Source organism: Trachypithecus francoisi, unplaced genomic scaffold (genome assembly GCF_009764315.1).
Source record: "Trachypithecus francoisi isolate TF-2019V2 unplaced genomic scaffold, Tfra_2.0 Lachesis_group8, whole genome shotgun sequence".
NCBI classification, from domain to species: domain Eukaryota; kingdom Metazoa; phylum Chordata; class Mammalia; order Primates; family Cercopithecidae; genus Trachypithecus; species Trachypithecus francoisi.
Genome location: NW_022681473.1, coordinates 49066626 through 49078709, shown reverse-complemented (window position 1 = coordinate 49078709; position 12084 = coordinate 49066626). Strand labels below are relative to the sequence as shown.

General features: G+C 35.1%; 1 protein-coding gene across 31 annotated transcripts in view; it reads right to left on the bottom strand.

The window, feature by feature from the left end:
* SOX6 (SRY-box transcription factor 6) overlaps positions 1-12084 on the bottom strand; it is a 692888-nt gene that overhangs the window by 81526 nt on the left and 599278 nt on the right. For 21 of the 31 annotated variants that reach the window (XM_033206899.1, XM_033206900.1, XM_033206901.1 and 18 more), the window contains 2 exons: positions 6103-6252; positions 205-430 (listed from right to left, as the gene is read on the bottom strand). In XM_033206899.1, coding sequence (XP_033062790.1) covers positions 205-430; positions 6103-6252 — 376 coding nt within the window. The remainder of the gene's footprint in view (positions 1-204; positions 431-6102; positions 6253-12084) is intronic. The other 10 variants (XM_033206912.1, XM_033206924.1, XM_033206911.1 and 7 more) reach the window with 3 other exon arrangements.

Sequence of the window (12084 nt, the reverse complement as noted above, 5' to 3'; positions counted from 1 at the left end):
GTCTATGATTTGCTGGATCTAACACATTATCATCTAAAGAATCCATCCCAGCAGGATTTATATCATGACCTTTTCCAAAAGTTCTAATAAAAGAAGATACTAAATTGGTTTATGTTTCAGTAGAAAATATGAGTATTATCTTTTACTAAGGAGCACTTTGGAAACAAATATCAGTCATAACTAAACAGGTTTGCTTTCTTTTACCTAATTCGTAAGTCTCTTCCTGGTGTTGACTTTTCCATTTACCTAAAGAGGATCCTCTTCCCAGACTTCCTCCAATGGGGCTAGGGATGCTGCTTTTGTTTGGCAGATTGACAGGGCTGGTTTTGCTGGCTGGGAAGAGGTTCTGGGTGGGAGACGTTGGGGATTTTACAGGCTCTGCTGTCTTGGGTCGGGATGAGAGATTCAGAGGCTGTGCTGCTGCTTCATCCTACAAGAGTTTAACATAAATAATTATTTTTACAAAAGACAAATGAAGCACATTATCACTTAGTAAGCCACAGTTATTTTACACCTCAGAGACAATGCCACATTCTCCTACAAAAATAACAAAAGAAGCTAATTATCTATCTCCTTGAAGATTCATCAGAAGGAAACCTCATTAATTTCCCTGCGTTATGCTTCTATTTACATTAACTGTGCAGTTGGATCATTCTTTTTGCCAAATTAAAATCTGAATTAGCTCACATTACAGCTTAATTTCCTAATGTGTTTTCAGGGATCTAAATTAACCTAGGGCATTTACAAAGAATTATTTAAAATTTCAGCAGCTCTGTAGTGCTTTTGTGTTATTCTCTCGGAAAAGTTCTTGTAGCTATAAACAGCCTCTGCAGCTAATTTTTTAATATATATTTTAAATCAAACAATTGCAAGCACTTTAAAAATGGAAACATGGAAAGCCTTCTGATGTACTAGGCCCCTGGCCAGGGAGCCACATGCCACAACACGGCTTCTATGTGGCTTTCTGGGTGTGGGCACTCTTCATGGTCTATATTCTGGTCTCTATTCATGTTTAAAATTAATTTTTGCAAAGACCAAGGATAGATTATAATTATGTTTCACATACTATGCTATATGCAATTTATTTTTCACGTTTAAAGTGATGTTTCTTTATATGCTTTTCTATATATATTTACAGAATGTCTATTTTAAGATACATGTCCTTCTACACTGAGACAGTATTCAAATATCTGGCTTATAACTGTAGTTCATCCAGGAGCTTGAAAGCTAAGCTCCTTCCTTTACTTTGTCTCATTTATCCTGCCATAAAATACTCGAAATAACACTTTCATCATCTTAGAAATTTAGTTATAATATGAGCATATTTATTTAAATGTTCAGTTTTAAGATCTACATTATTGTGTTCTAAAATAAAATTGTCAGCAAATGTTAACTCCCATTTTGCCTTTGAGAAGGCAAAGAGAACTAGCTTTTAATGCCATTGTTTAAAAGATCCAATAGAATTTGGTAACAGAACATTTTCTCCCTTAGTAACCATGTGACCTTGCTGGGGCTCAATTTCTTCATCTGTGAAAAGAGGGTCTGATAGTAGATGATCTCTAAGGACTCTTCCAGTACTAATATCATTGACTAAGGGGGAACAGAAAGAGAGGCCAGAAAATACTACTTTTGAAGGAAGATTAGGAAGAGAAAATAAAAACAGCATGCACAAAGAAGCAATTATATACCAAGGACTGTACTAAGCATTGTCACATACCAGCTCATTTAACCATCAATAGCTATGAGCCTGGCCAGTATTATTCTAAATTTACAAATAGGAAAATGGAGGTCAGAATGACAAAATCCCTTGTCTAAGGCCATATAAGGAGGGAAAGAATTTAAATTCTAATTTATTGGACTCCAAATTTCAGGCCCCTTTTCTACTGAACTACCAGAGAAAATAAGTCTATTGTTTGATAACATAGTGGTGCCACAGATTTTTGTGTGTGTGTTCATAAGGAAAAGGCAATTTCTCACATGCATTGCAATGTATGTTTATGTATACGACAGGTATATTTATATATACGACAGGTTCTCGAGCAACACGGTTACATCCATTATGAATGTCAAAATTATCTTATGTACTTAATTGCAATTTACTTCCCTTTGCTCTTAATTCAAAGAATGTTTGAACTAGTTTGTTCCTTTACTCACTTCTAAATAATAGGGATTTATATGGTAGGTGTTCACTTAATTTTCTCCATGTTTCTTTTATTTGGGGCTCACTGAGCTTCTAAAACATCTAAATTTAAAGTATTGATCAAATTTGGAACATTTTCAGTCATTACTTCTTCAAATACAATTTGCTCTTTCTTCCTTTTCTTTATGGGCCTCCAACTGCATACTTTAGTCTATTCCATGTTGCCCCATAGTACTGACCAGTCTTTTTTGTATGCCTTTCATTTGGGATAGTTATATTGTTATGTCTTCAAGTTCACCAATCTTTTCTTCTGAAATGTCTAAGCTGTTGCTAAACCCATCTAACACACACACACACACACACACACACACACACATATTTAATCTCAAACATTGTATTGTTCATCTCTAGACATTTGATTTAGGTTTTTCATGTCTTGCTTTATCATGCTCTTGTTTTCCTCTATCTTCTTGAACATATGGAGTTTATTACATCTTTTTCAACTTTGAAATACTCTAATTTTTTACTTAGTTTTATAATTCAGTAACTGCCACTTTAACCAATAATACCACTGGGCATGGCTAGCACCTACCAACTCCCAATTAAGTGAATCCCTTTCCACCATGGTAGAACTCTCGGTCCTCACAGCCTGCCCTGTCCTAACAACTTTGTGCTAACCAAACCTGGGAGTAGGGGAAATAACAATAGCCCTAGGCCAGAATGTCACAGACCCCCACTATTCTTACATATAAGAGGCATAAATATTTTCTCAGATTGTATATAACTTTGGTCATTTTTAAGAATGCCAAAATGACTGTTTTTGTCAGTTTTGTCCAGCTTCATAGATGAGATTTTAGGAAAGCAGATGCTTATCTCATTTGGCGCTAGTTGGAAGTCTCTTATAATAGCTGTTTTTACTTTCTGATCTATTAATTCTATCATTTGTGTCATTTTGGGTCTGTTTCTATTGATTGATTTTTCTCATTATTCATATTTTTTGCTGCTTTGCAAGCCTGATGTTTATTGAACAGATGCTACACATTGTGAATTTTACCTTCTGGGGTGATGAAGTTTATGTATTTAAATATTTGAAAACTTTGTTCTGAGACACAGAACAATTTGATCCTTTTTTAGACTTACTTCTAAGCATTGTTAGACAAGGTCAGAACAGCCACTAAGTAGGGGTAATTTGTCCCCACTACTGAGGTAATATCCTTCTGGGGACTGTACGTGATGCTCCATGTGTCAGGAGATCTTTCCACTCTGGCTATTTCTGGTCCTTTGTGAATCTTGCAGCTGTTTTGTTTGCTACATTCTGGTGTTTCCCCCTACCTCAGGTAGTTTCTCACATGCATGAGCTGATCAGTACTCAGCTAAATACTCAGGGGGAGCCTTTTGCAGATCTTCAGCATTCTTTCTCCATGCAGCTTGCTCCTCTCTGGTACCCTGTCTCACAAATTCCATCTGCATTAGCATCCCTAAACTCTGAACTCTGTCTCTCTACTCAGGGAGCCTATGAAGCTTCCTGTATAGTTGTCTGGAAACTTCCTTCCAATAGTGAGCTGCAACAATTGTAGTGCTTGCCTCACTTGTTTCTCTTCTCATAGGAATCACTGTCCTGTACTACTATTGTAAATGTCTGAAAACCATTGTTTTATATAATTTTTGTACTGAGTTTTAGTTGTTTAAGCTGGAAGAGTAAATCTGATTTTGTTCCTTCATCATGGTTGACAATGGAAATCCTCTAGGTGTTTATTTAGGATCTCTCCCAGTGTACAACTAGATATTTCAATCACAACCACTAAAACCACCACACCATCTTCTTCATTATCATAACGACCACCAGCAGCATCACTACCACTGACATTTATAGAATACTCAGTATAATACTAGAGGGTGTATATAAGACCTATAATAATATTAACTCCATTTTTTTTCAGAGGAGAAAACTAAAGTAGAAAGCTACTAAGTAGCTTGGCCAAGGTGATAGAGCTAATAAAAGTGGTAGAACCAGTATTTTAACAGAAACATTCTGACTTCTGATGTTGACAGTTATAGTAGACAAAAATTCTAGGGGGGAAAGGTACATCAGAATATCTATATTTAGTTTTGTTACTTTCAGCAAATGTTGCCTATGTTCTGTCTGAATTTAATATAAGTAGCCACGTTATATACAGAGAAAAAGCAATGACTATAAAGAGAAACATGAGAGATTTTGGTAACCACAGTTCTTTAAATTAGCAAACTATAAGATTATTTTCAGAACATCTTCAGTAATAGATAGGAGTTATATTTTAAATTTAAAACATTTGCTTTATGTTTTGGTCTATATATTTCTACCCATATATACAATAAAAAGTCTAATAAGTAAAAGAAATATTTCCTTTGTTATTAACATAGAATATAGTCAAGTCAAACTACCCAAAGAGATCTCTAAGAATTTTCATGTGGTCAAGTGAGTAATAAAATTCAGTTGGCTCACAAAGATGGAAGGGTAAAAACAGATATAAACTTGAATTTAATCAAGGAACATTTCACTCATCCAGTAAAGACTTGGTTTGGTGCAGTTCCAGTTGGTCAACTTACTTATAAAATGACTTCTTTATGTTAAAATATTTAATACTGAATAGCTCAAGTCACTGATGTTTGATATACTCATACTCTAACAACTACGAGTAAGCAAAAAGTCTTTGAGTTGGAGTGTTCTCTTATTCACAAACACAAACTCCGGAAACATAAAATAATCTGTTTTCATAAGTGATTCTGTCTTACTAAATGTAAACCTCCTATTGTAATATCTCAATATTTCTAACAACATAACATAAATGTTCACCGATTTCTTTGGAGAATCTAAAAGAATAGGTGGCATTAAATTAATTCCTTTGGCTGGAACATAGACAGAACTACCTCTCTTAATGATTTTCACATTTTTTGATCTTTGGTATTTGGGATCCACTTTTTAAAAAGACTTTCTGTAATCTCAAAATTCCTATAGGCAAATTTTAGAAAACAAAACAATTTCGGTGATTGTATACCATCCAATGATTAATTTGGTTGGTCTCAGCTGTTTCCCTTGTGAAGATTTAATAACTGCAAAATTTCTCCAAATGCAGTACTTTAATCATATTACAATAAAGCATTTGTACTTTCCATACTCCTCCAAGTAGAGAAGTCAATTATACAAAACAATTGTTCCTCTGTTTGAATTTGATAATTCAATATAGAAAGCAACTGCAATCATAAAACCAACAAGTGCCACCTATAGATACCAGCTGCAGCACAAAATTGCAGTGGCTCATCAATTTCCCTCTCACCAAGTGCCTCCTGGCTGCCCAGTTTCAAGACACTGAAAATTAGTGAGAAAAGACATCTATTAATGTCCCAGACATAACTTGGGAAAGCCTGTTTATCCTATCACAACTCTATGGCATCAAAAGTATTATTAGGCAATGACAACTCATTCCTTAAACATGTATAACTAGTTTTGAAGGACAGATCTTCACCAACAAACCTTACAGAGTCCAGCATTAAATTCTATTTTGCACTTCTTTTTAAATCCAATGTTTCAAGATCCCAATTCTCTGGTCCTATAAGTTAACTCCCTCCCTATTTAAGACACGTGGAGAGAAGTGCCACAAGTCCATGACAAAGACTGGCAATAAAATTATGGCCGTTCATGTCAATGAACATTAAAAAATAAAAGCCAGAATGCAAAGGGGGAAAACTCTTGAGAAGTGAGTGTGCAGATTGAGGTAAAGATCTCACAATATGGCACTATTGTTATCAAAAGGGAAACACCTGTTTCTCAATGCTCAATCATGAAATTTACCATAAAGAGGGACATTTTGGTGTTGCTTTATGTTGCTATGTTTCCTGCTGTTTATGCCCAACATAGCCTGCTTCACTATCTTTCTTGTGAAACTATTTTCTAAACCATTTCCACAATCCTGCAAGGCGAGTACCTTAACTTGAGTTACAGGGCTGGTCCCTCTCTTTTCATTTTTTATCCCAGTAGGTGAGACCGTCCCTGCTGTGTTTGGTGGCTGTGGAGTTGATGGCATCTTTGCTCCAGGTGACACCTGCATGCTGGCCAGCTGAGCGGCATAGAGCTGCTGTAAAACAGGGAAGACAAATATTGATCTTTTTAAATGTAGCTGAAATTGAGTTAAAAAAAAAACTTACCATATTGTTAGATTTCTCAGATAGCCTTGTAATTTCTTTTTCATTATTTTTAATAAAGGAAACTAAGAGAAGGCAAATAATAAAACAGAAAGAAAGAAGACAGGTCTGGGAGCCACAGTTCTGTTCCTGGTCCTTCTAGCAACAGCTTTATGATCCTGGACAAAGGATTTGATCTCTTTAGAATTCAGGTTTTTTTTTTTTAATTTTACAAAAAGGAATTCGACTAAGTAGTCTCTAAGATGCTTTTTAATACCTAAAATCTTTATTAAAAGTTATTTAAATATCAGGGATGTCCACTTGTGTAATATTAATATTCATGAATTAAGAAACTAACCTGAACATTTCTAAGGATTCTTGGAAGAACTGTGTCATTCTTATTCAGCTCTGGCTATGCATCCCTGGGTATTCTGATCCTTCTGAATAATGAGTGTTGTTCCCAAGGCCACTAAGGCCCAGTGGCAGTCATTGTTTACCCAGGGTCTTATTTCTAGGCAGCATATAACATAATCCTCAAGAGAGTATAGCCAGATTGGTAGCAGTTTTGTTGTTGTTGTTGTTGTTGTTTCTTAAGCCAAACTTCTCTAAACCCAAACCAGCTAACAAAGTGCTTCCTTCATGCTTCCAAACAGATCACCACACTTCTCTCCTCAGATCCTGCCTTTGCCTGGGACTCCACATTTATCTTCATCATATTCTCATTGCTGTTTCAAGGTCTTTTCTGAAGTATTTTCTATAGTTCTCTTTGGCAAACCAATGATCTTATTACTCATTCTATTTACTCAGCTTAAAATGATTCCTCTTCTCTGAGACATGATAAGCAGACAATCTGACATTACAAATCTTTAAATTATCAACCTCAAAATATGTTGATTTCACTAAATTAAAGCCAAAGATTGAAAGACAGGTGGGCTAACCTCTTTTCATACAATTTTCATTTTTATCAAAGTCATTCTTGTATGTAGCTTTACAAGATAAATAGTACTTTAAGGTTTTAAAAAACAAAAAACCAAAACAGCAACAACAAAAAGAGCATGATAAAAATGTACAGTGCACAGTCTCCACAGCTTGCAGGATGACCTTCATTTTCTTACCCTGGTCCTCCTTATCTCGCCTCCTGTTCTGTGGAGACCATTCCCTTCAATTCATTTAATGGTTTAACTGGTATTTATATCATTATTTGTAAATCATTCTAAATGTTATATCATTATCTACATACAAAGGAAAATGAAAGTTTCACTTTCCTACATTGAACACCACATGTGCTCCCATGCTTCCCTCTCCAAACTCTTAATGTTAATGTCACAAATTTTAAAATTAGTGTTTACTGTTTTATATTATTTTACGAAGATACTAGCTTTGTAGTAAACTATACTTAATTTTATTTCTCAACTTTTTATTTTGTTAGATTTAAGATTTGCCTCATATTTTGTTTGCATAATTTTTATGTAACTATCACTAATTCTCAAACTCTCCATGAAATCAGTAAAACTCTACCTAACATAATTGAATATATCAGGTAATCTGTGAACCCTGGTTTTTCCCTAGGAGATATCCTTCCTGGAACTCTCAATCTTCTTACTCCAAATCTGAACTAATTTATTCCTCAGGCCTACCTACTGCAGATCTATGGCACTTGGAATTCCTTTTGCCTCTCTTGTACTGGTGTCCTTGTTTCCTGGGTATCATGTTTTCTTCCCTTTTAGTTAACTGTCTCATTTTGGTAAAGCATATGCTCCAAGAGCTTCCTGAGAAAGGTGAATGTGACATTAATTATTTAGGAACTCACATTCTTCTCACTTGGTTGTAGTTTGACTGGTATAGAATTCTAAGTTGAAAATAATTCTGCCTCAGCATTCCAAAGATATTGATCTGTTGTCTTCCTATTCTTGTTACTAAGGAAGCCTGACACTATTTTGCTTCCTGATCCTTTGTATGTAATCTATTTTCTCCTCTAACAGCATCAGGATCTTCCCTTTCCACTGAATGTTTTGAAATTTCACTATTATGTCCTTCTGTTGACTTTTACATTCAGTGTTCTGAACACCCACTCAGTCTTTTCAATCCAAACTCATGTCTTTGTATTCTAGGAAACTATTTTGATGTATTTCATTGATAATTTTCTCTCCTCTGTATTCATATTTGATAAATGTTAGATTTCCTTATTAACCCTCTATTTTTCTCATTTTTTCTTTCTATTTGCTACTCTTTGACATTTTGTTATACTCTATGACAGATTTTCGGCAACTTCATCTTCCAAAAACTTCTCTGAATATTTTAAAGTTTCTACCACTATATTTTTAAAGATACTCTTATTCTCTGATTGCTTCTTTTTATAGCATCCTGTTCTCTATTCTGTTTGACAATATTAATTATAGGTTTGGCTTTGTTTTTAATGTTTTGTGTTCTCTGCATTGTTACCACTCTTCCAAGGTCTTTGAGCTCTTTCATATTAGGGGCTTTTCTAAAGGGTCTGGTGTTCATTGGTTGTTTATTCATATATAAGAGCAATGTACTAAAAAGCTGACTGAAAGATCTAAGTACAGGGTAGACCTATTGATTTATGGGCTTCAGCATAAGGTAATGATGAAGAAAGTCTGCTTTTTCATTGGGAAATTCCAAATGTCAATATCTACAGGCCATTTATCTTAGACTAGACCATTTTCTTAGAGAAATGTCTTCAAATTCTTGCCTTGATTTGTGCATAGACTTGTATGTCATCATTACATAAGCCAAGCAACAGAAGGCAGGAGAAGAATCTCATAGTCTGGTCTATCCTGCAGATTCCCTGATTTTCACCATGGCACATCACTCATTCTCAGCTATGCCTGGTGTCCCAAGACATAAACCTCTCAAGTTCTACTTTTCAAGAGAATAAATCTCCAGTGATTTCTGTCAGGTTATATGCTTGTGGGGCTGGGAGGGAGGAGGCAGGGATTGTAGTTACCAGGTTGCATGACATTAGGGAGGGATCATCTTATATCTATTTTCAACCAGTCATCCTGTCTACAGTTCTACCTCTTACAACTGTTCCTTTAATGATACATGATGCCTTCAATTCCTAAGCATTTTAAAGGTTCAGCTCCCAATTGGGCTTGATTCTTTTTGGCTTTACACTCCTAAAGCTTGGGTATCAGCTTTCTCTTTTCTGCTAAGACAGTTATAACTCAGCCATCCATTTCTCATATTCCAATTTTTTTTTGTCTTCTCTTTCCATTTCTACTTGAAGGTTTACACCTATAATCCTTAACCATAAATTTACTAGGATTTGGTTAAAACCGGTAATAAATGAAAATGTTAATCTGCTATGGTTAACCAGAAGTCAGACACTCCAATCTTAACACTATTTAATGCTTGAAAACTTCATTCAAATATTTTCTTTTCTTCTTATAATCAAAATTAAGCCATTACCTTGATGGTCACATTTCTATCATAATAAATAGAAAGCTTCATAGATCATCAACCAAAATAGCTCAAACTTTGCCATATGAGTAGGGGAGAAAAAACAGGTGGTTTGTATGTAATTTCCAGCATTTCTATCATTCAGATGGACAAATAAAAAAACTTACCACAGTAATCAAAAACAGACCTTTCAGCACATGTAATTAAATGAAAGCTTAATAAAGAATAATTTGCAAGAGCCAGATGTGCTTATGTCATGATTGTTGCTTTCTTTGGAACAATTTTTCTAATATAACAAGCCTCTAAAGAAATTAAAGTTTCATAATTCTGTATGCAATGACTCAGTGGCAAGAAAAATTCACAAGCAGAGTCAGTCAAATTGCTAGCACTTAGGCAAAATGAGGGGGGCATCCTTTTGGTTTCTCTTTTACTCTGTTGTATCATTTTCCTTTGAAATTCAGCCAGATGTCTTCAGAATGGGGACAGGTCAAGCTTCTGAAAATGTCTGCTTGGATTAAGGCAGTGAAAAAGTTCTATACTGAATGGAGTCAAGATGGTTACAAGATGAAACATGTTGACTATATAGTCCCATAGCTGGTATCATAACCAATATATCCTACTATGAGTATTAAAGAGTCATAAAATCTTAGAGATGCTAAAAGTCCTTGGATATTATTTATGTCTTTTACCTCAATCATTAAAAAGATCAAATGAATGTCAATTTTACTCAATCTTAAGTCCTTTGGGAAATTTGAACTAGTGAAAAATGCAGAAAAACACATTTTTGGAAATAAATCTATTTTTTTAAAAAAAGTTGGCTATGAATCTTTCAGATTGAATGAATAACACAATTACTTTTCAGGAAAAGAGTAGTGTTAATTGCTTCTTTTAGAGCTCTGATAATCATTTGTTTTACAGCCCTTTGAAGTGGGTTGTACCTAAGGAAGGCAAGACCACATAAACTCTGAGACTCCCTAGAGCTGGTTCTTATGAGTTGTGATTACTGATACACTAGAGAAAGGAAGAGGTACAGCTGCATTCCATAACCCTTTTCAAAGCTGGGTAAACTGGACAGTAGGATATCAGGTAACATTTAGTAGAATGAGCCTTGAAATAGAAATCAGAAAATGGAGTCCAATGAAAAGATAGAAGGTATTCACAAAAATTAAAATATCCACATTCTGTCTAATAAAACATATGATTTTAGTATAAATATCATTCTATTCAGATTGAAGATTTTAAATTTGTCTTGGATAATATGAATATCATTAAATGAATAGGTATAAGCTTACAAAATAATTTCTCAGCTCACCCTCTAAACTAACATCAGTTGAATTTGTTCCATGTGTAAGGCTCTATGTTAGGAGCTGAGGAGAATTCAAAGCACACAGCTCTAAAGGAGATATAAAATATAAATCCTTAACACTTTATTTGTACTTTTTTGTGGTGCTTATCACTATTTTAAACTTTATGTGTAATTATGCACATGTATCTTATCCTGCTTGATACACTGTAAGCTCACAGAAGGTATGATCTAACTATTTTTGAATGCTTAGCATCAATAATGGTGCCTTGCAAATAACAGATACCCAATCAATAGTTTCTGAATTAGTGCACTATACAAAATCCTTGCATATTAGGAAGGAAAGACAGTGTCTATAAATGAGGCAGCACAAGTGGTACACCATTATATTTATTATATATGTGATGAACAATTTTATGATGTTAAAGTTAAAAAATAAAAGGCAAAAAATTTCAGTCCAAGTTTAATCACACTGTTTCACAGCAAATTATTCTTTTGAAGTAGTTTGCTAAAATTTTGACTAGATAGCTGCTCAGTAACTGTTAGCTTCACTAACCAGTAGTAGCATTTCTTTTTTTTTTTTTGAGACGGAGTCTCGCTCTGTCACCCAGGCTGAAGTGCAGTGGCCGGATCTCAGCTCACTGCAAGCTCCGCCTCCCGGGTTCACACCATTCTCCTGCCTCAGCCTCCCGAGTAGCTGGGACTACAGGCGCCGCCACCTCGCCCGGCTAGTTTTTTTTTTTTTTTTTGTATTTTTAGTAGAGACGGGGTTTCACCGTGTTAGCCAGGATGGTCTCGATCTCCTGACCTTGTGATCCGCCCGTCTCGGCCTCCCAAAGTCCAGGGATTACAGGCTTGAGCCACCGCGCCCGGCCCAGTAGTAGCATTTCTAGACACCTAAAATCATCTAGCTGAAATCCAAAGAAAGAAGGCAATCCCAGTTACAATAGCTACAAAAAAAATACTTAGGAATATATTTAACCAAAGAGGTGAAAAATCTGTACAAGGAAAACTATAGAATACAGATGAAAGAAATTGTGGATGACATAAACAAATGGAA